The sequence below is a fragment of the Ursus maritimus genome, unplaced genomic scaffold (assembly GCF_017311325.1).
Source record: "Ursus maritimus isolate PB19 unplaced genomic scaffold, ASM1731132v1 scaffold_5, whole genome shotgun sequence".
Lineage (NCBI taxonomy): Eukaryota > Metazoa > Chordata > Mammalia > Carnivora > Ursidae > Ursus > Ursus maritimus.
The window spans coordinates 78,605,186-78,632,739 of record NW_024426663.1 but is presented as its reverse complement, the minus strand read 5'-3'; the positions used below and the strand labels follow the sequence as shown (position 1 = coordinate 78,632,739).

The window sequence follows — 27,554 nt, the reverse complement described above, 5'->3', positions numbered from 1 at the left end:
TAATCAAACAGTAACACAGGATTCAGTAACTAAGAATAATTTTTTTCAATGCAACATTAAATCAGTACTTTGATACATCTTAATAAGATGACAACCATTTCTACCAATCCATCTAAGAACTAAGAACTTTCCCCCAATCTCTTTAATGGTCCAGGATCTAGTCTAAGAAAGAATGAAACAAACAGATGTAATGGAAATACACTAGTCTTTAAGAACTGATTTTCTATTGGCTGAAAAAGCAATCTTGAGACTTCTAATCAAGATGGAGTAACAGGGACCAAATTTACCATCCTACCTGAACAACTACCATACCAGACAATATACATGAATCAACAAATTTCAGAAATCAGACATCAGCTAGTGCATAGGAGTGACCCCTGAAGGTCACAAACAAGGCAGGCCCTACAATTGTCTCAGCTTGTGGACAGCAGCACAGGCAGGGAATCCCACAGGCAGCACAGTGATCTCCCCCAAGTTCTGGAGACAGGGAAGCCAAGATGACTAGAATTTACAAAGGCAGAGTACCAGAGAGGAGAGAGATGAGCAAAGAAGTCTGGAGATGGGAAAAGGCCCCCCAAGTTTTCAGCTGAGTATTGATCAGTATAAAAATGTGAGAAATTGCCTGAGCCAGAGGAACACCCAAAAGGAGTAGAAACAACAATCCCCAGATTTACACAGAGCTAAGGCTAGTTCGTGTTCCCAACTACCAGAGGAAAAGATATCACAACTCAAGAGGTCCTGGACTTAGAAAATGAACCCTAGACTCAAGACCACTCTGGTCTCACCTAAGAAAGTTAAAGAGCAAGCCTCAAAAGAATTAAACTGTTTCTAACTGTATCCCCAAACAGAGCTCAATTCAGGTTATAGGAATACAAAAATATGCATCACCCAACAAGGCAAAATTCACAATATCTGGCACCCAATAAAAAATTACCAGGCATGCAATGGAGGAAAATAACAGCCCTAATGAAGAGAGAAAACAATCAAAACCAGTCCAGAAGAGATAATGATGATATAATCAGTAGACAGTTATTAAAAGCTACTGTAACTGTATTCTATATGGTCAGAAACCAGAAGATACATGATAAGCACAGACATAAGCAGAGATACAAGATAGCATAGACACCCAAACTTAACTTCTAAAGTTAAACACCATGTCTAAAATGAAGGTACAGCAATAAAATTACCCAAAATGAAACAGAGAGAGAAAAATACTGAAAAAAGTCACATCCATGAATTCTTGGACAACTTAAAACAGCCTAATATATTTGTAATTGGAGTTCCCCAGAACAAGTATGAGTTGGGGACAGAAAAAAAAAATCTTAAGAAATAAACCTAGGGGCGCCTGGGTGGCACAGCGGTTAAGCGTCTGCCTTTGGCTCAGGGTGTGATCCTGGCGTTATGGGATCGAGCCCCACATCAGGCTCCTCCGCTATGAGCTTGCTTCTTCCTCTCCCACTCCCCCTGCTTGTGTTCCCTCTCTCGCTGGCTGTCTCTATCTCTGTCAAATAAATAAATAAAATCTTAAAAAAAAAAAAAAAAAAAAACAAAGAAACCCAAAGACAACTACACATCCACATGCAAAAGAATAAAGTTAAACTCTTACCTCACACCATATACAAAAATTAACTCAAAAACTCTTGGAAGAAAACAGAGGCATTAATCTTCATGACCCGAGATTATGCAATGGTTTGCTAGATATGATATATTTATATAGCACAAGCAACAAAAAAATATGTTAAACTGTACTTCACCAAAATTAAAACCTTTTGTGCCTCAAAGAACACCATCAACAAAGTGAAAAGACACACCACAGAATAGGAGAAAATACTTGAAAATCATAAATTTATTAAGACATTTGTATCCAGAATATATAGAGAACTGATACAATTCAGTAAGAAAAGACAAATAATTCAATTTAAAAGTGGGCAAAGAACAAACGGGTACTTCTCCAAAAAAGATATACAAGTGGCCAACAAGCACCTGAAAAGATGTTCGGTATTGACAGCCATTGGGGAAAGGCAAATCAAAAAGAACAATGATACACCACTTCATACACACTAAGATGACTGTACTAAAAAAGACGATAACAAGTACTGGCAAGGAGTAGAGAAACTGGGACCTTCATACAATGCTGGCAGAAATATAAAGTAATGAAGCCACTTTGGAAAATTGTATGGCAGCTCCTCAAAAAGGTTAAACACAAGTTACCACCTCAGCCAGCAATTCATTCCTACGTATATACCCAAAAGAAAGGAAAACATGATTCTACACAAAAACTTACACATGAGTATTCACAGCAGAATTATTAAGAGTCAAAAAGCAGAAACAATTCAAATGCCCATCAACAGATTAATGGATAAATAAAATGTGGTTAATTCATACAACAATATAGGAAATAGTAACACATGCTAAAACATGTATAAACCTTAAAAACATTTTGCTAAATGGAAAAAGCTGGTGACCACATATTATAGGATTCCATTTATCTGAAATGTCCAGAATAGTAACAAATCCACCGAGACAGAAAAAAAAAGATCAATGCTTACCAAGGGCTGGCTAGCTGAGATGAAATGGAGAATGGCTGCTAATGTGTACAGGGTTTCTTTTGGAGACAATGAAAATGTCAAATTGATTGTGGTAATGGCTGCACAACTCTGTGAATATACAAAACCACTGAACGTGCATTTTAAGTGGGTGAATTATGTAAATTATATCTCAAGCTATTACCAAAAAGAAAAAAAAAGATGATGATGAAGAGAGGCAGAAAATTTTCCACTTATGATGAAAACTATAAACCCAGACACAAAAAGCTCAATGAACCCCAAGTACCTGAAAACTCCAGGAAGAACAAGAAAGAAAACCACAGGAAGGCACATCTTCATCACTGGCTTAAAGCAAATAATAAAGAGAAAATCTTAAGAGCTGTAGAAGGAAAAATAATTACACAGAGAAACAAAGATAAAATGTCTGCAGACTTCTACTTGTAAACAATATAAGAAAGAAGACGGCAGAACAAAATCTTTAATGTACTGAAAGAAAAAAAATCCTATGAACCTAGCAACCCAGCAAAAAGATGAAGGCAAGTTACAAGATGAAAAGAGCTATGGAGATGGACGGTAGCACTGGTAGCATAACATTATAAATATATTTGATAAAAACCTTCCCACAAACAATATTCAAGAACCAGAGAGGCTCATTGGTGAACCAAACCAAACATTTAAGGAAGAACTAATAACAATTCTACAGATTGATCCAGAAAACTGAAAACAAAAAGATACTTTCCAATTCATTCTATGAGGCCAACATCATTGATACCAAAACCAAATAAAATTAGTATAAAAAAACTACAAATCAAATCCTTCATGAGCCCAAATGCAAATTTTAATGAAATTCTAACAAATCAAATCCAACAATATATTAATAGGATAATGACCAAGTAAGATATGTGCCAGGAAATCGAAGGTTTGTTAAACACTTGGGAAAAAAATGTTTCAAAAAACTTTTCTTAGAAAAGAGAATCACCTACGTAGAAATAGAAAAGCTTCTGACAAAATCAACATTTAAAATCAGCACTTAATCAAATCATGAATTAAATTTTAAAAAAAGCTCTCTTGGGGCGCCTGGGTGGCACAGCGGTTAAGCGTCTGCCTTCGGCTCAGGGCGTGATCCCGGCGTTACGGGATCGAGCCCCACATCAGGCTCTTCCGCTATGAGCCTGCTTCTTTCTCTCCCACTCCCCCTGCTTGTGTTCCCTCTCTCGCTGGCTGTCTCTATCTCTGTCGAATAAATAAATAAAATCTTTAAAAAAAAATAAAAAATAAAAAATAAAAAATAAAAATAAAAAAAGCTCTCTTAGTAAGCTAAGAATAAAACAAAACTTCTTCAATCTTGACAAAGGGCATCAATAAGAAGGTTAGTGACAAGGGAATGAATGCTTTCCTTCTAAGATCAGAAACAAAGCAAGATATGGCTGCTATCATCACTCCCACTCAAAATTATGCTGTAAGTTTTAGCCAATGCAATAACACAAGAAAAATTTTTAAATGTAAAGACAGAAGTCATGTTTATCTGCAAATGGCATAATCATCTATGTAAAATCCTAAGAATCTATAAAAATACTAATAAGTGAGTTTAGCAAGGTTGTAGAATAAAATATCAATATACAAAATATCTATTCTATCTTTATATACAGCAACACACAACCAGAAAATGATATTTAAAATAACATTTACAATAGAATCAAAATTATGAAACAGAGGCACATCTAACCCCCCAAAAATATGCAGGACCTGTGTACTAAAAACTATAAAACACCCTGAAAAAAATCAAAAAAGTCCTAAATAAGTAGAGAGATATACAGTGTTCACAGATCAGAAGATTCAGTATTGTTAAGATATTATATCTCCCTAAATTGGTTTATAGAGAGTCAACACAGTCACAATCGAAATGCCAGCATGTCTGAAACTGGCAAACTGATTCTAAAATTCACATGGAAATTCAAAGGCCTTAAAATTAAAAACAACTCTGAAAAAAGAACAAAGCTGGAAGACTAACACTACCTGATTTTAGGACTTATTATATAAAGAACTCTCAAAACTCAATAATTAAGAAAACAACCCAATTTTTTAAAGATTTTATTTATTTTTAGAGAGAAAGAGCATGTGAGAGACAGTGAGAGACAGCAAGGGCAGAGGGAGAGGGAGAAGCAGACTCCCTGCTGAGCAAGGAGCCAGATCCCAGGATCCCTGGATTAGGACCTGAGCTGAAGGCAGATGCTTAACCAACTGAGCCACCCAGGTGCCCACAACCCAATTTTCAAAAACAGGTAAAACATTTGAACAGACACTTCACCAAAGATGACATACAAATGGCAAATAATCACATGAAAAAAATGCTCAACATCAGCATCATTGGGGAAATGCAAATTAAAACCACAATTAGATACTACTACACACCCAGAAGAATGGCTAAAATTAAAAAGACTTGCCTTGCCAAATGTTGGTGAGGATATGGATCAAAGATATCTAGTAGGAATGTAAAATGAGGAAAACTTTGCAAAAACAGTTTGAGTTTTTTAAAAAGTTAAACCTTAACTTCCTTACGATCAGATTCATTCTCAGGTATTTGCCTAAGAAAAATAATAGTTATACCCTCTACAAAGAATTGTACATAAAGGTAACCTTATTTGTAATAGCCAAATACTAGAAATCATCCAAACATGTTCAACAAGTAAAAGGATAAACAAATGCTGGCATATCCAAATAATGGAATAGTAATAAAAAGAATGAACTATTAAAAACACAACTGCATGGATGAATATCAAAATAAGTAGAGAAGCTAGACCAAAAAGAAAAAAAAAGGACATATTGTATCACTTCCTTTATATAAAAATTCTATAAAATGTAAATCAATCTTGGTTAAAAAAAGCATAACAGTGGCTGCCTGGGATTGGGGAAGGGGATGGAGAAATGAAGGAGGTAGGGAAAAGGAATTACAAATCTGGAGGAATGATGGATATGTTCCTTGAATGGGGTGATGGTTTCAAAGACGTACACACAGATCCAAATATAGCATCGCATCATTCACTTTGCATACATGCTGATTATTACACGTCAACTATACCTCAATACAGCTGTGTAATAAAATCGATCTTGATCTGAGACAGTGTCTTTCCTTACCGTGTAATAATTAGCATCTACGACCTATTTGTAAAACAAATTTATTTACTTCTCAGTTCATAAAACTAAAGCACACAGCTAATATTCAATATAAATACTTAAAACATCACAAATATTGATTGCATGTTTTGCATGTGTTTCATCCTCAAGACACCAATTAACAAAAAAAGGTAGAAGGGCTTGAGAAATGCATTTTTATACTTGAACTTAGTAGGAAGGATACAAAATTCTCAATCAAGAAGGTAACCAGAAAGGAAACCAAGAAGTCTTGAAGAAGGAAAGCGGGGGAAAATCAAGTATAAGGAGTCATGTATAAATACATCAATCATACAGGGTTGAAGGGAGAGGGAAGACTCAGATCTCTGCCATATACAGAAAAGTAAAACTGAAGTAAATTTCTAAATGCCAAAAACCAGAAAAGTAATGGAAGATAGTTATTTCTAAACATAACTCAAAACCTAGAATCCAAAAATAAAAACACTGTCAGGTTTGAATTCATTTAAATTCAAAACCTCTATAATGTGGAGATGCCAACATGTATGGCAATCAAAGAGAGAACATTCATTTATTCAGTCAACTTTCAGTGACTGATGTGCTGGTGTGGGGACAGAATGGTAAATACAAAGTCCCTAAGCTCAGGATTTTTTACATGAGTTCCATAATGAAAAATAAAACAAAAAGTAAAACAAAAACAGGAAAATGAACAGATAAGAACAAGTAAATTATTCAAGAATAAACAAAGATCAGTTATTTTAAAAATGTTGATTTCAGTAATAAAACATATGCAAATTTAAACAATAAAATAGTCATTTCTACTTAGGTAAATAGCAAAATAAGATTAGTATCCAGTATCCACAAGGCTAAGAAGGCTGACAGATGCACTCACTCATTATGGGAAAACTACCATTGTATTTTGAAACCAATCCTATAACAGCTACTAAAAGTTTAAATGTGACTATCCTTTGACCTATCACAATTCCTCAATTAGATAAATCTCTATTGGTGAAACTATGTAATCTAAGAAATTAAGGTCTCTAATTTTTGAGAGATGTCAGTGAACAAAGGACAGTCACCTTTTGAAATTATAAGGTTATCTTTTTACTTCTCCATAGAATTGTACATTTTCATATGCACCCAAAAATTTGCATTCAATTTTAAGTAGCTTTGTGACTTGAGAAATGCTGGGATTATCCCGACCTAAATTAAGAGGTGTGTTTTGAGAAGTAATTCCATTCTAAAGTGTCCAGAATCCTTTACTGTTAAATACCAGGAGACAGGGGGAATCTAGTGTTCCCTGAAATCAGAGGGGCAATTAGCAAACACTAAAGGGACCAGGTGTAATTAACATACCTACGAAGAAATCAAAACTGTTACCTCCACATATGCAGATTTAGAAAAAACGAGGAAAAATCTTGACTGAATCTCTAAAACTGACATTTTAGAAGAAACAGCAACTACAGTTGATCTCCATTATTCCCAGACTGTATTTGTGAATTCTACTCCCTCATGTTGACTAGTAAACCCAAAAGCAGTTCCTGTAGCTGTCACTCATTCATTCACAAAAATGCAGAGTGGCAGAGATAGCAGTCACCCAACAGCTCCCAGATGAGGTCCAACAAGGCAGCATTCTGGCCTCTTGCTCCACCTTTCACAATGTGAACAAGTGCCTTTTTCACTATTTAGTGCCACAGTTTTTGCATATTTGTGCTTTTTGTGGGTGATCTGGGGGTTTTAAATGGTCCCCAAGCATGATGCTGAAATGTTAAGCGCAAGGCCGTGACGTGTCCAGTATCTTAGGTAAGCTTCCTTCAGGCATCAGTTACAGTGTCCACGTGTTCAAGGTTAATGAGCTGACGACATACATTAAATAAAATGTCTTTAAGCCTAACACAAGGGACACCCGGGTGGCTCAGTCAGTTAAGCGTCTGCCTTCCACTCAGGTCATGCATGATCCCAGGGTCCTGGGATCGAGTCCTACATGGGGCTCCTTGCTCAGCAGGGAGCCTACTTCTCCCTCTGCCTGCTGCTCCCCTTGCTTGTGCTCATTCACTCTGACAAATAAAATCTTAAAAAAAATAAACCTAACACAAGCTTATGTACTGATCAGCTGATGAAAATGTTGTGGCCAGAGGTTCAAAGGAATCTAACCATGTATCCCCTGTGAGAGCAATGGTTCAGTCAGTATCTGCTAATCCCATGCTCCAGGAGACTACACAGAATATAACTACTGTGAAAACAAGACTCCACTGTAATTGGAAAAGATGGCTAGTTGACATTTTCCCCACTCACAACTCCTGATGAAGTTAACGACCAGGATTTTAGGCTCATAGCTAGGTGAAGTGCAACTTCGGAAAAGGAAGAAGACTGTGTTGTGAGAATGGCAAACAGGATTACCAGGGAGAAAAGGGCCCCGATTAAATTACATGAATTATAGGAAGGGCTAAAGAGAACAGTTGGCAGATCAAATACATCGATAGCGCTTAATTTAAACATAGTAAAGTTGACAGGAAAGGAAACATACTTAACACACCAAAGCATGTGAGTTAACAAATGGAAGTTTCAATCCATGAAGGAAAACACAACTGCAAAGGTACACTCATTAAACTCTGGTGGGAAGGAATTCCGGTCTTAAATGCAATGAAAGAATGCAGCTTGCTCAAATTAAACAGACCTAGCTTAAGTAAAATAAGGTTAGGCTGGAAGGTAAAAAGCCTAGAACCTGAGAATGGAAAGACTGAGGCACGTATTAGGGAAAAAACTTGAGAGAAAGGTGAGACTATCAGGTTTGATACATAATGACTGCTGCGGTGTGATGCAGATGACCACAGGGACACACTCCCCTCAGGGGACGCCCAAGGCAGTCTGTGCTCTACTGCCAAGGAGTTCTACCGTTTAGTAACTGTTTGACATGACGAAAAGGAAATGTTTGTTGCAAAGCTCAGTGACTAACACCTAGCCAGTTATGCCTCTTACACTTTTCTAAAAAACTTAATTTTTTTAAAGACTTTAAGTAATCTCCACTTGAACTCACAACCCCAAGATCAAGAGTCACGTGCTCCACTGACTGATCCAGCCAGGCACCCAGTTAATAAATTTATTTTTTAAATGAACATGCTTTAAAGAGTTCAGCACTGTTTAAAAATACTAAAATTCCATCACCCAGTGTAACTACCATTACATCGCATTTGCGTTAATATAAAGAAACAGGAATCAAAGTGAGTTGAACTATACATGATTCTTTAATGTGATTTTAAAAAGAAAAAAGTGAAAAATGATGGAACTATAGACCTTCAAACTTTCTTTTTTTTGCTATAAAAGATTTTTCTATTTTCTAACTGATCTAAGGTTAAGAGAGATTCTAAAAACATTAAAGGTTAGAATCCTTACAGTTTTAACTGCATGTTTCGCTTTTGAACTTGATTCCCTACAATGAAAGAGAAATAGATCATCATTTTACACTTCTCCCATTCACTCATTGCGCAGTTTCTCATTATCAAAAGTTCACATCATCTCCAAGGAAGACAAACAAATGGCCAATACACACATGCAAGGAGGCTCCATTTCCTGAGCCATCAGGGAAATGCTAATGAAAACCACAGTGAAATACTTCTTTTACCCCCACTAAGATGGCTCAATCAAAAAGACAGATGTAACAATTGATACCAAGGAGTGGAGAAATGAGAACCCTCCTACAGGGCTGGTTTAGAATATAGAATGATGCAGAAACTTTGGAGAACAGTCTGGCAGTTACTCAAAAATTTAAGCATTTACCGTATGATGCATTTATTCCACTTCTAAGTATTCACCTGAGAGAAATGAAAAGGCCCACATAAAAACTTGTATACAACTGTTCAGAGCAGCATTATTCTTTAGAGCCAAAACATAGAAATAATCTGTGCTACTTTATTTATAACAAGAATTACACATCTGGGGGGCACCTGGGTGGCTCAGTCAGTTAAGCATCAGACTCTTGGTTTCAAATCCGGTCAGGATCTCAGGGTCCTGAGACTGAGCCCATGTTGGCCTTCCTGCTCAGCACGAAGTCTGCTTGTCCCTCTCTCTCCCCCCACCTGCACGCACACACTCCCTGTCTCTCTTCTTTCTCTCAAATAAATAAAATCTTAAAAAAAAAAAAAAAAGAAAGAAAAAGAAAAGAATTATACATTTGGTCTTCACCTCTGTTTCCATGGAGCTCCTAAAACCCTCGGAATTTCCTAAGTGATTAAGCAGTAAAGTGTCTTTTGTTATCATAGGTGCACTTTCAAGGACACCAGTTTAACATTAAATGAGGTGACTTTTTTTAAAGCCCCCAGGAATGGGGGCTGGTTGCTAGGGAAGCCAAACAGGATAAGAGGGTTGCAACTTTCAGTCCCTACCAAGCCCCTTCTCCCACTCCCCCACAAAACCAGGGAGGAGAGAGGGGCAGGAGGTGAGACTAATCACCAGATTTAATCAACCGTGCCTAATGAAGCCTCTGAAGGAATCCCTCACCTACGGAGTTGTGCGCTTCCAAGATGAAGAATACAGGGAGCTATGGGGAGGCTGAGGGGTCTAGAAAGAACATGGAAGTTTCTTGTCTGTTCCCTACACCTTGCCCTATGCATCTCTTGCAATTGGCTGTTCCTGAGTTTTTATAATAAACCAGTAATCTAGTAAGTAAACTCTTTTCCTGGTTCTGTGAGCCAATACTGCAAATGAAACCCAAGGAGGGGGTCCTGAGAACCTCTGGATTTATAGCTCTTCAGTCAGAAGCACAAGGTAACAACCTGGACTTGTGATTACCATCTGAAGTTGGGGGGGGGACAGTCCCATGGGACTGAACCCGTAACCTGTGGTACCTGACACTACAGTCAGAACTGAGATGGTGTCAGAGAATAACTTGATGTGTGGAGAACCCACACATCCGGTGTCTAAGTGAAGGACCGTAACAGAGCACTGAGAGGACAGGAAACACACGGGAGTGTGCCTTTCCACAGATAAATAAATGGGATGATACCCGCAAACAGGGTATTATTCAGCCACTCAAAGGAATGAGGTACTGACACGTGCTACAACATTATGCGAATGAAGAAGGCAGTCACAAATGTGATATGACTCCACGTATACAAAATGTTCACAACAGGCAAATCTATAAATGCAGAAAATAAATTACTGGTTACTTAGGGCTAGGGGATGGGAGGGAAATGGGAGGCGACTGCTAATAAGTACAGGGTTTCTTCTGAGGTGCTAAGTGGTTTCAAAGTGACTGTGGTAATGGATGCACAACTCTGAATAAACTAAAACCCCCGAACTGTGCACTTTACCGAGTGAATTGTAGGATATGTGAATTATATCTCAGTAAGACTGTTACATTAAAAAAAATTATAGCGTAACAGAACAAACAAAATTACATACAGACAACAATAATTTGTATGTATACAATAGTCAGATGAAAAAAATAATAGAAGACCCTATTTATAATAAGAACCAGAAGGTAAAATACCTACGAATAAATCTAATAAGAAGTACATTAGACTTAAGGATACAAAAAGAACAAACAGAGAGACTTCTATAAATCATCCTAATTTATAAAATAACATGATCGTGATAAAAATGCCAGGACTAGATAAGTTGATTCTAAATGTCATTATTTAAAAAAAAAAATAGCCAAGTATCATCTGTCAAAATTATATACATTGACCTACAGATGTATTAGGAGAGATGCAAACCAATCTACAAGGTTATTCACTGTAGCTTGTCACAGACTGACCATCACTATAGTACTAATTAAATTACAGAGGCAGAAATATGGTTACAGGAGAGCTGTCTATATCCTTATTTAGAAATTTCGCCACAATACTACTGTATTGTGAATACTACACATGAAAAAAAGCACAGTGCAGAAATATGTATATAATATATTCTCTTTTGAATTAAAAATGAGGTGTGGAATAAGAATCTGTATTTCTATATGCATGGATGGAGTCCAGAGGAATGCAGAAGAAAGTACTAACCCTGTGTGTGAATGCATGTGTGCATGCTGGGAGGTGTAATGGGCGAGGGTCGGGGGATGAAGGGAGACCTCCACTGTATGCTTTTTTAGGTTCTCCAGGTCCCCTCTTCCTGAGATGCGCTTAACTCCACTTTTCCCTGGCTAATATCATTAACTCAGTAGTCTGCTAGCTATTCTAGGATGCTTTCCCTGATCCTGCCAGGCTGGCTAAGACCATCTTAAAGAAAAGATAATAGGTCAGGCTTTTTTGTCCTGTATTGATCATGGTTTTACAATTATCTTCTTGTGGGACTCTTCTGCTACAGCCTACAATCTTATGTCCCATCACCTACCACATCAGAAGTTTCAGAATAAATGAGTGAGTAACATGTAAGTGATTTCCAGTAAGTAAGTGATGGCCTCAAAACTCCTATTCCAGATATCCTGCCTCCACCTGAGTTTCCCTCCCCTCCTGTTTACCTGTCCCCACTCTGAACTTCCCTAAAGCAGACACCAGGGTCACTCAGAGGGCAGAGAGCTATATGAGCTGATAACATATTGAAAGCTGCTTGACTCTGGAGTGACACTTACCAAAAGTTACACTCATCAAAAATAGCTAAATGTAATATTCTTTAAAAAAATCAGAAGAACGTGATCCAGAATTTGAGAGAGAGGGTCTGCCACTCTTCCATGGAAAAATATGAATAGAGTTTACTCAAACTAAACTAAACTCAAACTCAACTGAAGCCTTCAAAAGGTCAGAAAATGTCACAAACTAGAAAAGGCTAATGTGTGGCCCTATAGCTAAGGCACCCGATTCCAATATCATTTAAGGACTACCGAGGAGGCCTGCCACCCTCCGCCAGGGACGCAGCACCTGCACCTGCTCTTCTGGGTGCCCTGCAGGCCGAGGTGCTGGAGGCCATGCTGCAGGAACAGTTCGGGCCACTGCCCCAGCTGGTCGCCATCCGCCAGCTCCAGTGGCTGCCCTGGGCGGCTACTCTGCTACCGAGGACGGACCTCCAATTGCTGCTGGAGCAGGGTGCGTGGCCAACAGCAAGGAGCGCGAGCAGATAAAAAAATCTCAACCTTGGTTTTGCCAAACTGAAGACACTTGTGCCACTTCTTCCCCAAAGCAGGAAACCTAGCAAAGCTGATATCCTTCAAGGTGCAAATGAACACATACAGGTTCTCAGTGATGTTTTCAGAGAAGCCAAAGACTCTGAGACACAAAATCCAGATCACCAAACTACAACAACAATACTTCTGAACCACACACACCCGTGGCTGGAAACCTATCGAGAAACATCGCCCAGCATGCCAGCTGTACTGTGGGCTTGAAGAATGAGGAGGAAAGGCCCGGGGCAGATGGTGGCAGTGGTGAGTCAGCACACACTTGTCACTAGTGCGTGATGTCTACGACTGGAGTTATCTCCCCAACCAAGGGTCTGGACAGATTCCTAAAAGTGGAAGTCCTCAGTCACAGGCTCCCCCAAGTATGAAAAGTGAAAAGGCCAGCCCAGGGCTATCTTCTAGAGATAAATATATGCAGTCCTGAAAATTAAAAAAAGACTACCAAGGAGTCCAGACCCAAGCACCCTTTCCCTGGAAGGCTCCTGAGTGTGGCTCTGGTTAGTATGTTTTCCCTAGCCCACATTGCCAGCTCACGGGCCTTGAACGAGGAGTTGTTGTGGGCTACGGATGTACCTCAAGAGCAGGGAACGACAATGCTGCCACCACACAATGGAAGCACAGGAAGAGAAACATGAAAATTGTTTGGTATCTGCAGATTCTTTAGGCAGAATTTAAAAATGTGTATGCATCTGAATTTCATCTTCCTGTAACAATAGAATAATTTGTTGTTGACCCATCATCCTCCTCCTAGATGAAAATAGGGTACAAAATACAAAAATGAATTTGAAAGCACTGGAGAACTACGAAGACAGCAAAGAAATGAGAGACAAAGAACTCAGAAGAGAAGCAAAGAGAAGAAGTAGGCAGGACAGATCCCACACTACCTTTGGCAAAATATGGAGAATCATAAGCAGCAAAGGCAAATAAATGAGGCGAAAGCAGAGAGGCTGAGGAGCTAAGCAAAGCAGGATTCTGTACTCCAGAATCCCTCTTCCACCACTGGGGAAACAACACAGGAATTCAGGAAACACCAAGGAAAAAGCCTCTGCTAAGCCACCAAGATTCCAGTTAAGACCTACTAATGGAATAAGTGTGACCTGCACTAAGCCAACCCACTCAACACCACACTCAACTGAGATGAATTCCTGATTAGATTATAGGCAGCTGCTCCTACCACAACTGCCTGCTGAGAACAAAAGCAAATCCACTCCAGAAGAAGAAAACACCATCCAGACAGACCATCAAATTATTCTGCCATTTCCTATCATTTCCAGCATTCAATGAAACTTACCAAAGTATTAAAAACCAAAAGAAGAAGAGAAAGAATAAAACAGAACTCCCAGGAGATTCAGATACTGGAGTTAAGAAACACAATCTTTAAAAAAAACTATGATGGACTTACACTTTAAACAAAGATAGAGTGACACAGACTGGATTTACCTTCCCACGTAAAACAACTAAAAACCAAACAAATATATGAAAAACAGAGTTTCAGACATTACACACCAGGCAGCACAGGACAACAATCATTGACAGATGGGAAACAAACAATGTGAGCCTTTGAGACTGTTCTGCCTGGACAGTTTCCTTAGAGTAGTGCAGGGGGATGGAACCAGGTGGAGTCTGGCAGTCCATGCAAACTGAGATGAAGCTGGCAGTCCAGAGGCGCCACGGTGGCTAGAGTTCACAGGGCTTAGTGCCAAAGAGGAGAGCGAGCCACACAGATAAAACGCTCTAAAGATCTGAGGACCGTCCTGAGTCTTCGGCTGAGTACCGATAAGCAAATGCATGTGAAGAAAATCTGAGGCCAGAGATGGGGGAGTGAGGACAAACTGAAAAAGCAAAGGGAACAATTCCACCAGACAGAAAATTTCCTAACTCAGAGAATTTAGAGAGGTGGTACTTAAAAGCAAACCGTGAGAGAATCAAACTGTTTCCAAATAATTTAACTGCATCCCACAACAAAGCTCAGAAGTATTTATAGGAGTATAAAAACATCTAGCACCTAAAAAAGTAAAATTCACAATGCACTGTATCTAATAAAAAATTACCAGGCATGCAAAAAGAGAGAAAAAGAGAAATGGGTAGGGGGAGTAGAAAGGAATCAAAGCAATCCAGAAATGATAAAGATAGAATTAGCAAATAAGGTCATTAAAAGTTATTATAACTGTGTTACATACCCTCAAAAAGGCAGAGGCAAAATGTTAAGTAAAAGCAAGGAAGATTAAAAAAAAAAACCACTTTAAGACTCAAGTTATGAAAAATACACTATACTGAGTGAAATTAACAGCAAACTAGATACTGTAAAAAAAAGATTAATGAAACTGAAGATACAGCAATCAAAACTGTCCAAAAGGGGGTGGGAGGAAAGGGAACAAATTAAACAGAGGATTTGTGAGCTGTGGGACAACTTCAAGATACAAGTAACTGTACTCCAAAAAAGGTGGGTGGGGGAAGGGAGAACATAAAAAATTATTTGAAGAGTGACCTAAACTTTTGCAAATTTCATGACAACTATAAACCTTACAGATTCAAGAGCTTCAACAAAACCAAAGCACAAGAAGGGAAAAAAAGACACCAACGTACATCATCATTGCATTGCTTAAAACCAGTAATAAAGAAAAAGTCTTAAAGCAGCCAGAGAAAGGACATACATTAAAAAAAAAAAAAAAAAAAAAAAAAAAAAAAAAAAAAAAAAAAAACCTAGGATAAGAACAGCAGCAAACTTCTCATCAAAAACAATGCAAGTAAGAAGATGGTAGAACAGGATCTTTAAAGTACTGAAAGATGAAAACTGTCAACCTAGAACTCTATACCCAGAAAAAATATCTTGCAAAAAAATACAGCAAGTAAGACTTTTTCAAACATGAAACATGAATTAAAAAATCACTAACAGACTTCCAATACAGGAAATATTATGGGAAGTCCTTCAATGGGAAGAAAAAGGATAACAGAAACTTGCCTATACACAAAGGAATGAAGAACACTGGAAACAGTAAGTACATGGGTAAATAAAAACAACTTTTCCTAATACTTCACCCTTTAAAGGAAAAATAACAATACAGTGTGAGATTTAGAACATGTATAAGGAGGAGCGCCTGGGTGGCTCAGCAGTTAAGCATCTGCCTTTGGCTCAGGTCATGATCCCAGGGTCCTGGGATCGAGCTCCGCATTGGGCTCCCTGCTTTGCGGGGAGTCTACTTCTCCCTCTCCCTCTGCTGCTCTGCCTACTTGTGCTCTCTCTCTGTCTGTCAAATGAATAAATAAAATCTTTGAAAAAAAACAAAAAAAGAGAACATGTATAAGGAAAATATATGACAGCAATGGCACAAACATCAGGAGAAAAGAAACAGAAGTAGATTGTTAAGACTCTTACACAAAATATGAAGTAATATCATATTCTTGATACACTTTATATTATAAACCCTAAAGCAACCGTTATTAAATGAATTATAGCTTCTTAGTCAACAAAGGAGATAAAATGCAATTTCACCAAAAATACCTAGTTAATCCAAAAGGGGAAAAAAGAAGAGAAAAGGCAACAAAGAGCAGACAGGAAAATTGAAGATAAATTACATGACAACATATTTAAACCCAACTACCAGAACTAAGAAGAGAGAATCCAGGTAGTGTCCATTGGAAGCACCCATCTGAAAACATCGCTGCAACCAGGAGGAGCTCAGTGCAGTGTCCACAGTAAGTGTGAAAGCAGGAATTCCACAAACTGATCAGCCAAGGTCCCTCACTGGGGGGGGGGGGGGGGGGACCTCCAAAAAAAACAATTAAAATTTAGTGAGAAAGGCATAAAAAGATGAAGGGGAAAAAAAGGTCCAAATAAAAATGAGAGAAGGGAACACAATCAGAAAGTTTCAATGCAAAAACCAGAAGAGGGAGCTCTGAAGTTAGAAACACAATCCTGAATCACACCTTCAGGAACTTCGGAAAAACTAAGATTAAATAAAAATGAACAGAAAAGCTATATGCTCAAATCTCATAAGTTATTAAGTATTTTTTTAAAGTTACCAAAATATGGGGCCCCTAGGTGGCTCAATCAAAATGTCTGACTCTTGGTTTCGGTTCAGGTCGTGATCTCAGGGTCATGAGATCCAGCCCCAGAGTTGGGCTCTGTACTTAGCTTGAGATTCTCTCTCTGCCCCTACCCCCCCATGCGTGTGCTCTCGAACCCATGCGCATGTGCTCACTCTCTCTCCAAAAATAAATAAATATTTTTTAAAAAGTTACCATAATAACTCCCAACAGACAAGGAAAGCATACCACAAACATGCCCCCAAAACTACGACTTACAATTTCAAACTGAGCTAAAAGTTTGGCATTAAGAAAATGATAAAAGCAATAAAAGAACATAAATAAGAATTAGAAAAACTCAGTAAAGGAAAACTAAACTACCAAGAACTTAATAATGAATAACCACAAAAGCGGAATGCTTTAAAAAAGACGTTTTTAAAACTCACAAATAAATGAAGAACTACAGATTTAGCCATAATAAGATAAGAAGATAACACAGAAGAAAATCTATGATTTAGCTCTGCAATGACTTTTTAGATATAACAACAAAAGCACAACCCATGAAAGCAATAATAAGCCAGACTTCATTGGAATTAATAACTTCTGCTCTGTGAAAGACACTGTCAAGGGAATAAGAGAGGCCACAGACTAGGAGAAAACACAAAGACCTATCTGGTGAAGAACTGTCATCCAAAATATACAAAGAACTCTTAAAATTCAACAATAAGAAAACAATCCAATTTAAAAATGGGAAAAGATGTGGACACCTCACCCAAGTAAACAGGCAGATAGTATACAAGCATATGAAAAGATGCTCCTAATCACACGTCATCAGGGAAATGAAAATTAAAATAACAAGGAGATACCACTACACATACCATTTAGAATGGTCAAAATCCCAAACACCAACAACATCAAACGCTGGGAAGGACGCAGAGCAACAAGTCTCATTCACTGCTAGCGGAAATGCAAAATGATACAGACATTTTAGAAGAGTTTAGTGGTTTCTTACAAAACTAAACATATTCTTACCATATGATCCAGCAATCGCACTCCTTAGCATTTACCCAAAGGAACTGAAAGCTTACATCCACACAAAAACCTGCACATGGATGTTTATAGCAGTTTTATTCATAACTGCCAAAACTTGGAAGCAACAAAGATGTGCTTCAGTAGATGAATGGATAAATAAACTGCAGTACATCCAGACAATGGAGTATTATTTAGCACTAAAAAGAAATGAAGTATCAAGCCATGGGAAGACATGGAAGAACTTAAATGCACATTACTAAGTGAAAGAAGTCAATCTATAAGGCTACATACTATATGATTCCAACTATGTGACATTCTGGAAAAGGCAGAATGAAAATGGTATAAAAAAAAAAATGGTATAAAAAAAAAAAATTCACTGGCTGCCAGGGGTTCAGGGAGAGCTTGGAAGGAGGACAAAATGGCAGAGCACAGAGGACTTTTAGGGCAGTGAAAATACTATGATTTATAATGGTGGATATACGTCATTACGTATTTGTCTAGACCCATAAAACGTACAACACCAAGAGTGAACCCTAATGTAAAGTATGGACTTTGGATGATAATGTGTCAGTCAATGTAGGTTCATCGATTGTAACAAACGCACCATTCTGGTAGAGGACATTGAAAGAGGGGGGAGTCATGCATAATACTGTGTCACAGTTGCTATGTACCTAAAACAGCTCTAAAAAATGAAGTCATTTTAGGGCTGCCTGGGTGGCATCCAACTCTTGACCTCAGCTCAGGTCATAATCTCAGGGTTCTGGGATGGAGCCCCACATGGGGTTCTATGCCCAGCAGGGCATCTACTTTTCCTTCTGCCCCTCCCCCCACTTGTGAGAGTGCACACGTGCTCTCTCTCTCACTCTCAAATAAAATCTTAAAAAAAGAAAAAAAAGGTGCATGGGAAAGTTTTTTGGGGGTGAAGAAACTCATACTGTAACTGTGGTGGTGGTTACACAACTGTGTGTATTTATAAAAGAACTGTACAACAGTAAAGTGAGTTTTACCGCATTTTATTTTTATTTTCCTGTAAACTATACCTTAATTTTTTTTTTTTTAGCTTTAAAAATGATTTAAGAGAGGGACGCCTGGGTGGCTCAGCCGGTGAAGCATCTGCCTTCAGCTCAGGTCATGATCCCGGAGTCCCGGTACTGAGCCCCACATCGGGCTCTCTGCTCAGTGGAGAGTCTGCTTCTTCCTCTCTCTCTCTGCCCCTCACCCCACTTGAGTCTGCTTCTCCCTCTGCTCCTTACCCCACTTGTGCTCGCTCTCAAAAAATAAATAAAATCTTTTAAAAAAATGATTCAAGAGACATATATGCAAATTCAGAGACTAAATCTCTGAAAGAACACAAAGGAATCAGAATACTGAATGTTATTATCCACACTGTCCTGAAATTAAAAGAAAAAAAATTCAAACTACACATGTACACATTTTTCTTAATATACTGTACCTGAGAATATCAAGGTAGAATAAAACCGCCAGTAAAATTAATGATTTAAAAAAAAAAATCCTTTGGGCATCTAGGCAAAAAGAACAACTAATTAATAGACGAAAGAAAATTAGACTGTCATCAAAGCCTATCACAAAATTGAAATATTTCAGGAAAGAATGTAAGCCACTGATTTTACATTCAGCCAAACTGACATTCAAATATAAAGGATACAAACTGTTATCAACATGCAAGAAATTCAGAGAATATTGCTCCCATGAGTCCTTCCTGAGGAAACATCTAGAGAATAAGATTCCAGAAAACCAAAATAATTAGAGATAAATGAACTAGTGGGAGGCACTGAATATACACTTACTTAGAAAACAAAGTCCAAATGGGGACTGTATGCAGGTTAAATGGGAAGCCTGACAGTATGTAATGACTACATACTCTCACAATATAGAGTACAACTATTTAATGGGAGTGGGGTGGGGAATGGGGAATGGGAATAATATTCTAAGCAGTTCTACCTGCTTTCAGTACTCATAGTAGTGGTAGTGTTTTTAGTACTGTTATTCTGAGACTGCAATGTAATATGGGATAAACCAAATAAGTAATTACAGGATATTCAAATTCCATCATCCCATGTCCCTGAGAACTAGGACACTCGGTATTAAAGGAGACACACATGTAATTATAGAAAAGTTAACTAAAAATCCCTGCTATTCTAAATCTGAATCAAAAGTATCAGTATACTTTTATATTTTACCTGTACATATACAATTGTATTTTATATATTTAAAAATATTTTATACTAAGCATGTATATATTATCACAAAAATATATATCTTTCCATCATAAATATGTATGACTCCCTTTCTCTCTCTCTCTCTATATATATATATGTGATGAAAAGATATAATATGTATAGTCCTATTTCCTAGCTCTGTCCAGTGGAAAGATCTAGAAACGATGACGAACCCAATAGCAACAAGCATTCCTAGCAACGGATATTTTGGTCTTAAAATACGATTTCCAACTAAAAAAAAACCCAAACAAACAAACAGATTTCTTGGAAAAAATTACATATTCCAGGTTTGAGGCAGGAAATACACAAGATGAGTCAAGAAAATCTTGCTGTACCAGACTGCAAGGAAACCACCAAAGACAATTGTATTAAAAACTCAGAAATCATTTAAGAAGCTCTCCCATTAGTCAACAACAGGACAATTTAAGCACCACAATAGAAGTAATAATTAGAATTCATGACGTACATCTGAAACCCAAATGTTCAGACACAGTAGTTAATGATGACACTTTAAAAAACCTAATTAGTCACCCTCAAAGGATGATGGTTTATATTGAAAACTAGTAAATAAAAGGAAATAAACAAATGTTCTTTTCTGCCTTTCCTATATAACCTGTACACTGGGTAATCAATCAGTAAATAAGGAAAAACATCTCTTTATGGATGTAGCTGACTTAATGAAAAACAATGACAGGATCAGAATATCACTATTTTGCACCCTGAAGGAATTAATGGCTCTAGGGACTGAACATCAGTAGAAAAGATGACCTTCAGACTTTACGTGCTGTCTGAAGACAAAGCACAGCACCACCCTGAGTCCTGCCGGGGGGTTAAATATGAGCCTGATCAAGCCTCTGCATCCAGATGCCCATTTGCAGGGGATGAAAAACATGCTGAAGTGCACGAGTCTCAGTAAGCAAAACAGAGACTGTGGGGACACAAGTCAAACCACCCAAGTTCAACACAGAGGGGGAACTTGTAAATTAAAACATACTAAATAAAAACGGGGTAGGGGACTAAACTATAATGCTTGGATATACATAATTTGGTATTAAAGCTCAATGGAAGGGCCTCTGGGGTAGATGAAAAAGTTCTAATTCTTGACCTGGATAGTGGTTTTACAAGGCTTTTGGCCTTATAACAATTCATTAATAGATTTGTCTGTGTGGTTTTACGTGTTTCATTTTACAATGGAAAAAAAAAAAAAAAGCTTTCTTTAAAAAGTAAATGATCAGTAGTCATTTGACTTATCTGGTTACCTCCAAATGGCAAAAGGAACTCACCACCCATTCACCACCCTGAAACAGAGGAGTGCATGAGGTAACTGTGGGTCTAGAATTCAATGACCTCAGATCCCTAGAACTTTGCATCATAGATCTTAAGGAACTGGTGCTAAAGCATATATATGAACTGTCTTTGCATGAACTGAAGTCAGTCTTGACAATTTCTACACATAGAAGCGTATGTATTAAAGACTGGCTAAGACAAATAAAGTGACCTTCCTGATAGTGGCTTTATTACTACATCCTGTTCCGCAGACTACTTCAATCAACAGTTGATCCTCCATGATACTTCCTTCCTACCTTGTATACAGATTTCTTCCCAAAGTTCATCTGCAAGGACTTCCCAACAAGAGGTAGAGGGAGGAAAGAGTAGAGGAGAATCCCCTTAACCTCAGAGATATCATCTCACTAAGTGAGTACTCTCTAAGCTTATCCTGACATTGTAAAAAAAAAAAAAAAAAAAAAAAGGAAACTTCCCTACAAGCAAAGGACATACAATTTAAAAACTGCTAATACAGGGTAAAAAAAGAGAAAAATACAATTAAATACCAATCCTGAAGAAATTAAAAGGGGAAAGCAGGAATGGGTGACTGCCTAAGCTTTGAAGGTAACTGGTAAATCAGACAGCGTATTTCCCTTTGGGCTACCCTGACCCAGAAAGTCAAATCTGACAAGAGAGGGGAAAAAAGAAAAATTTTACTCTACCACACCTACTCTATGAAACTGAACTCAACTTAATTATCACCTTAATTGAGAGGGAAACCAGGAGAAACTAATGTGGGTACCCAGGGAGAGTGTTTAGGTTTACTGAATAGGTTAACCAGAAATTTTGAGCTGACAAGGAAGAATATTACTATTATTACTTCCTTTTTTGCTTCCTGTAAATACTTTTCTACCTAGACTGGCAGCTATATTTTGTCTATTAGTTATTTATACTGGTATACTCTGTTTTTCTCACTCCCTAATATGCATAAGCTCCAGGATGACAGGGACTGTGTTTTTTTTCCCATCTATCTATCTTCCATATACCTAGTAAAGCACCTGGCAAAATGTTTTACACATAGCATATGCTCAGTATGTTTGCTGCATTAAATTAAAAAAAAAAAAAAAAGAAAGAAAATCCAGGACAGCCAGGAAAAAGAAGAGAAAACTTTTCATTATTTCAGAAGGCAAAAATCAAGACAGATTGGAATAAAAGTATGGGGAGGCCTATCAGGCCAACATTAACACAAAACGTCTTTAGCACTGGCTGCCTTGAGAGGTAACAATGTCCTATCACCACCTCTGAAGTATTAAAAAAAGAGGCTGCATGCCCACTGGCAGGGATTATGGGGATATCTCTGGAGGCTCATCTATTTCTCTATGTCTAGACCGCATTAAGGTAGAAGGGAACTTTGAGATCTGCTTTAAATTCTCTTAAGATTTTGTGTTTCTGAATAAGGCCATCCTTGTGGACTCAGACTGAAAAACAAATAAAGAAAATAAGGAGAAACAAATCTATCACATAACCTATACGAGGACAGGCATTTCCCACCCCACTGGAAATCTGGTATTTGATAATACAAAAGCTCAAGCCTACTTTACCAAAAAATTACGTATCAGAACAAACCTCTGTGACTAGGCATCTCACATGTGTTATTCTCATTTCATCCTTGTTATTACCCCCCAACACACTTTATAAAAGGGCACAGATACTTAGAGAATAAGCAATGAATGGGTTTTGAACTGTGACTGAAACCATGTTCCTTGCACTGAACCTTCCCACCCTAAGATAAATTAGCACTGGTAAAATACAGCATTGCCACTTTTGTGTATTGGCATTAGAAAACTTAATTTTCTACCATATCTTGATTTCCATACCATAAATGTATGCATGCAAGTCTTACCACTTATTTCAAGCTCTGCCCAATGTGATTTCTTTCCATTTGCTGCTTCCTCAGAGGACATAATTGTGTACATCCTCCTAGGGTCAGGGGGCTCGTATTTTTCTTTGGGCATGCCTGTTGAATTAAAAAAAACCAATCAGTATTCTGAAGAACCAAATAACTGAAAACAACAACATCTTTTTTAAAAGTAAACACCCGTATTATGATCTCTAAATACCATTTCCCAATAAAAAGAACTAGGTGCTTCTTGGAGAAATGGAGGATTTCAGGTCCAGGATCAGAAAAGTACAAAACAGGGATGGATGCTAACAGATGCTGTGGCTGGGGAAGACATAGCACACAGCCTAAAGAAGTCCCCGGCAGCCACAGGTGAGACAACATGAACATCAAAAGAATGACTCTGAGTCATTATAAACTGCATGAATTCAAAACTTTAATAAAAAAAAAGGGGACGCCTGGGTGGCTCAGTCATTAAGCATATGCCTTCGGCTCAGGGCGTGATTCCAGGGTTCTGGGATCGAGCCCCGCCTTGGGCTCTCTGCTCATCAGGGAGTCTGCTTCTTCCTCTCCTACTCCCCTGCTTGTGTTCCCTCTCTCACTGGCCGTCTCTCTGTCAAATAAAAAAATCTTTAAAAAAAAAAAAAAAAGTGGGAAAAGGGAAAGAACCAAGCATTTATCCTGCATTTCTGGCCAAAACTAGATAAGGGAATGTTCTTAACAGAATTCCAACTAATAAATGCAGAAAGAGTTACATAATTACAAAATCACTACTTCACAACCCCTAATGAAAAAAAATGAATCTAGGCAATGACCGCCAATGATTAATAAAAGCATTAGGTGAAAAAAAAAATTCAATGGATAAATTATAAATGGATATCTAGGCTATGAAACCCAATGGCCAATCTCATCATTAGGACAACTAGATCTATGTGCCAACACTATTATGCCCTTGTCCCCTCATCAAACATATTAAAAACAAAAAATTGAATGTGAATCATTTCAAGCCCTTCTACTTCCGCTACCAATTGAACAAAATAAAGGAGACAGAGGACTATGTTAAAAACAACACAAGATACAACAACGTGCACATACTGAACACTACTGAACTGTAAACTTAAAAATGGTCAAGTCATAAATTTTGTTATATTTTAACCACAATTAAAAATTTTTTAAAAAATCTTAACTCCACAAAAATACAGCTGGCCAGATGCAGAATATGGAAAGTTCTATATGAGAAAGACCCAATTTCTTCAACAAATAAATGACATAAAAATAAGACAAGAGGAAACTGACACGGCTTAAACAATTTACAAGGCACAGCAATCAAATGCATTATATACACCTGTTTGGGTACATCTGGAAAAACCAAGTGTAAAAACCATTTCTGAGAATCAGACAATTTGAAGTACTATATAAATATGTTGACATTGGAGGACTACTGTTCATTTCAGCTGTGGTTACTTCCTTAATCCTTATGTTATCAATACATTCCGAAATATTTAGGTGAAATGAAGTCTCGCACCCTTTGCATATTCCCCCAAACTCCTTGACTGAGTCTCACTTCACCTTATTCACTTGGATGAGCCCAAACCCACTTTAGCCAACTCTCTCTCCACCTTCTCTGGATACCTACTCAGCTAAATACAGCTGGAGAAAAACCTACCATCATGTGGACTTAAAGTGAGCCAGTCAGCAATCATTTACCTCAAATGGACTATTTATGCTGCCAGGAAATTATACTGTAAATTCTCCTAGTCCCTCCTACGTGGCTTCCCTCTTCAAACCTCCAACACTGACTCCTTCATCTTCCCTTTCTTACTTCTATTTTCTCATTGAAGCAGAAAACACAAGAGCCCTTTCTATGAACTCCCACCTCCACCCATCCACACTCTCCTTCAGTAGGACAAATTGCCTGCCCTCTGAACACTCAATCCCACCCCATCATCTTGCCTATTCAAGGACATTACCTGGTGAGTCTCTCCTACACCACTCTTTCCCTCTATACTAGATCTTTACCTTCAGTACGGATACATATAGATGGTATTATTTCCTCTATTTAAAAGTCCTGACCCCATCTCCCCCTCCAGTTACACTTTTTTCTCATTCTCTTCACACAAAAATTATCCCCAGGAGTTGTATATGCTCTCTGTCTCCTAGTCCTCTTTTCCCAGTTAGAGTCATTCAAATCAGTATGTGCTTTTAATGTTCCACCAAAACCTGCCAAGAAGAAAACCAGTGACCTCACATTGTTCTATCCAACGGTCGTTTCTTAGACCTCCTTCTGCTTGTCCTATTGGTCGGCATTTGATGGAGATGATCACTCCCTTGTAGACACTTAGTCACTGGCTTCCAGGGTATCTTTTATCTTGGTTTTCGTTATCTCACTAAATTTAGTCTTTTGCTAGTTCTTCCTGCAGAATCAGAATTAACTCCATTTTACCAACAGAAACCTGAAGCCCAAAAAGGTTTAAGCAATTTAACCAGCATTATAAGGTTGAGAAGTAGCAGAGTTAGGCTTTGTGTCTGGTTAAAAGTTAAAGCCACTTTCTAAGTGAAGTAAGCCAATCACAAAAAGACAAATATTGTATGATTTCATTTACATGAGGTACTAAAGTAGTCAAACTCAGAAAGACAGAACATAGAACGGTAGTTGCAGTGGCTGGGAAGGGAAGTTACTGCACGTGTGTAGAGTTTCAGTTTACAAAAGAAAAATGACGGAGATGGATGATGGTAATGGTTGTACAACATTATGAATGTATATAATACTACTAAATGCTACACTTAAAAATGTTTTAAGACGGTAAATTTTATGTGTATTTGCCACAATAAAAAAAAAGACTGGAAAAAAGTCAAAGCAACTTTCATTATGCTATGCTGCCTCCCTAGTGATGGAAAGCAGAGCTATTTTTGAAATAGAAATGGGCTTTGACTGGGTAGTCAAAACACAGAAGGAGTTAAATAATCCTTAAAACGCTGCTTGAAAAAATATAAATGGTGAGACTCATCATCTGCACAAGAAACAGCATTTCTATTTTTTGTTTTGTTAAATATTATTGATAAAACAAACTGTTCTCTTACATGTTAACTTCTTGAGAACAAAATACAATGACTAAAGTTTTTAGACCAATGATACAAAATACCTAACACAGAGAGCTACAGAGTCAGAAAATGTTCCTATTCTAGAGGACTACCTGGCAAAGCAAGTGCCCTTTTTGAATGATACGAATATTCCAGTAACAACCTAGAAAATATAAAATGTTGAGTCAGGCTACCAGAGCTTGATGAGAACAGCCTATCACCCAAATGCCATTATTCTAACTAGATTCTAGTTAAAAAAAAAAAAAAAATCTGATCTTCATTGATTTTTCCCAATAAAATTTAAAAATGGTAAGAAACTGGCTCTGTCCAGCTGAGGTTAGTATTTTTTTTTAAAAGATTTTATTTATTTATTTGACAGAGAGACAGCCAGCGAGAGAGGGAACACAAGCAGGGGAAGTGGGAGAGGAAGAAGCAGGCTCACAGTGGAAGAGCCTGATGCGGGGCTCGATCCCATAACACCAGGATCATGCCCTGAGCCGAAGGCAGATGCTTAATGACTGAGCCACCCAGGCGCCCCTGAGGTTAGTATTTTGGTCCTAGTATTAATCATTTGACTTCTCAGTGGGAGTTGAGAAGTCTGATTTATCAACCTCATGTAAGCTTAGTTTGAATCAAGGTCCAGAGTTTGATCACACTTCAGAGAATGGATAAAAGTGTTACCAAGCTAAGAAATCTGAAAACCACAGGCGCCTGGGTGGCTCAGTTGGTTAAGCGTCTGCCTTCAGCTCAGATCATGATCCCAGGGTCCTGGGATGGAGCCCCATGTGGGGCTCCCTGCTCAGCGGAGAGTCTGCTTCTCTCTCTCTCTCTCCCTCATAAATTTTTTAAAAAGAAAAAAGAAAGAACAGAAGGAAAGAGAAATCTGAAAACCAGGCCCTGGACCTGAGGTCATACCATCAGAGTCATAATTTTGCCTAGGTAGCCAACCACTCCTCTTCCTGGTTTTTCATAATGTACGACAGACGGTCTTAAAATTTAAGAGACAGCTCATTAAACTCAAAAGCAGCAAGGATATCATCTTTATTTCCAAATCCCTGAGAGTGACGATTTGGAAGTAGGGGGAAAAAGAGTATGACAGAATAAAAGAAATGGTGGCACACAAGTTGTCCAATCACTATAGTGTACACCTGAAACTAATATCACACTGTGTGTCAACTACAGTCAAGTTAAAAAAAAAAGAAAGTAGCAAATTCCAGAAGCAG

At 38.0% G+C, this 27,554-nt stretch overlaps 1 protein-coding gene and 1 pseudogene across 1 annotated transcript in view; one reads left to right on the top strand and one right to left on the bottom strand.

The window, feature by feature from the left end:
• Window positions 1-27,554, bottom strand: part of CNOT6 (CCR4-NOT transcription complex subunit 6) — a 69,004-nt gene that overhangs the window by 23,798 nt on the left and 17,652 nt on the right. Inside the window, exon 2 of the mRNA XM_040622643.1 lies at window positions 23,254-23,367. Within this exon, the coding sequence (XP_040478577.1) occupies window positions 23,254-23,365 (112 nt within the window). The 5' untranslated portion in view covers window positions 23,366-23,367. The remainder of the gene's footprint in view (window positions 1-23,253; window positions 23,368-27,554) is intronic.
• On the top strand, window positions 1,155-17,850 carry LOC103679995 (annotated as a pseudogene).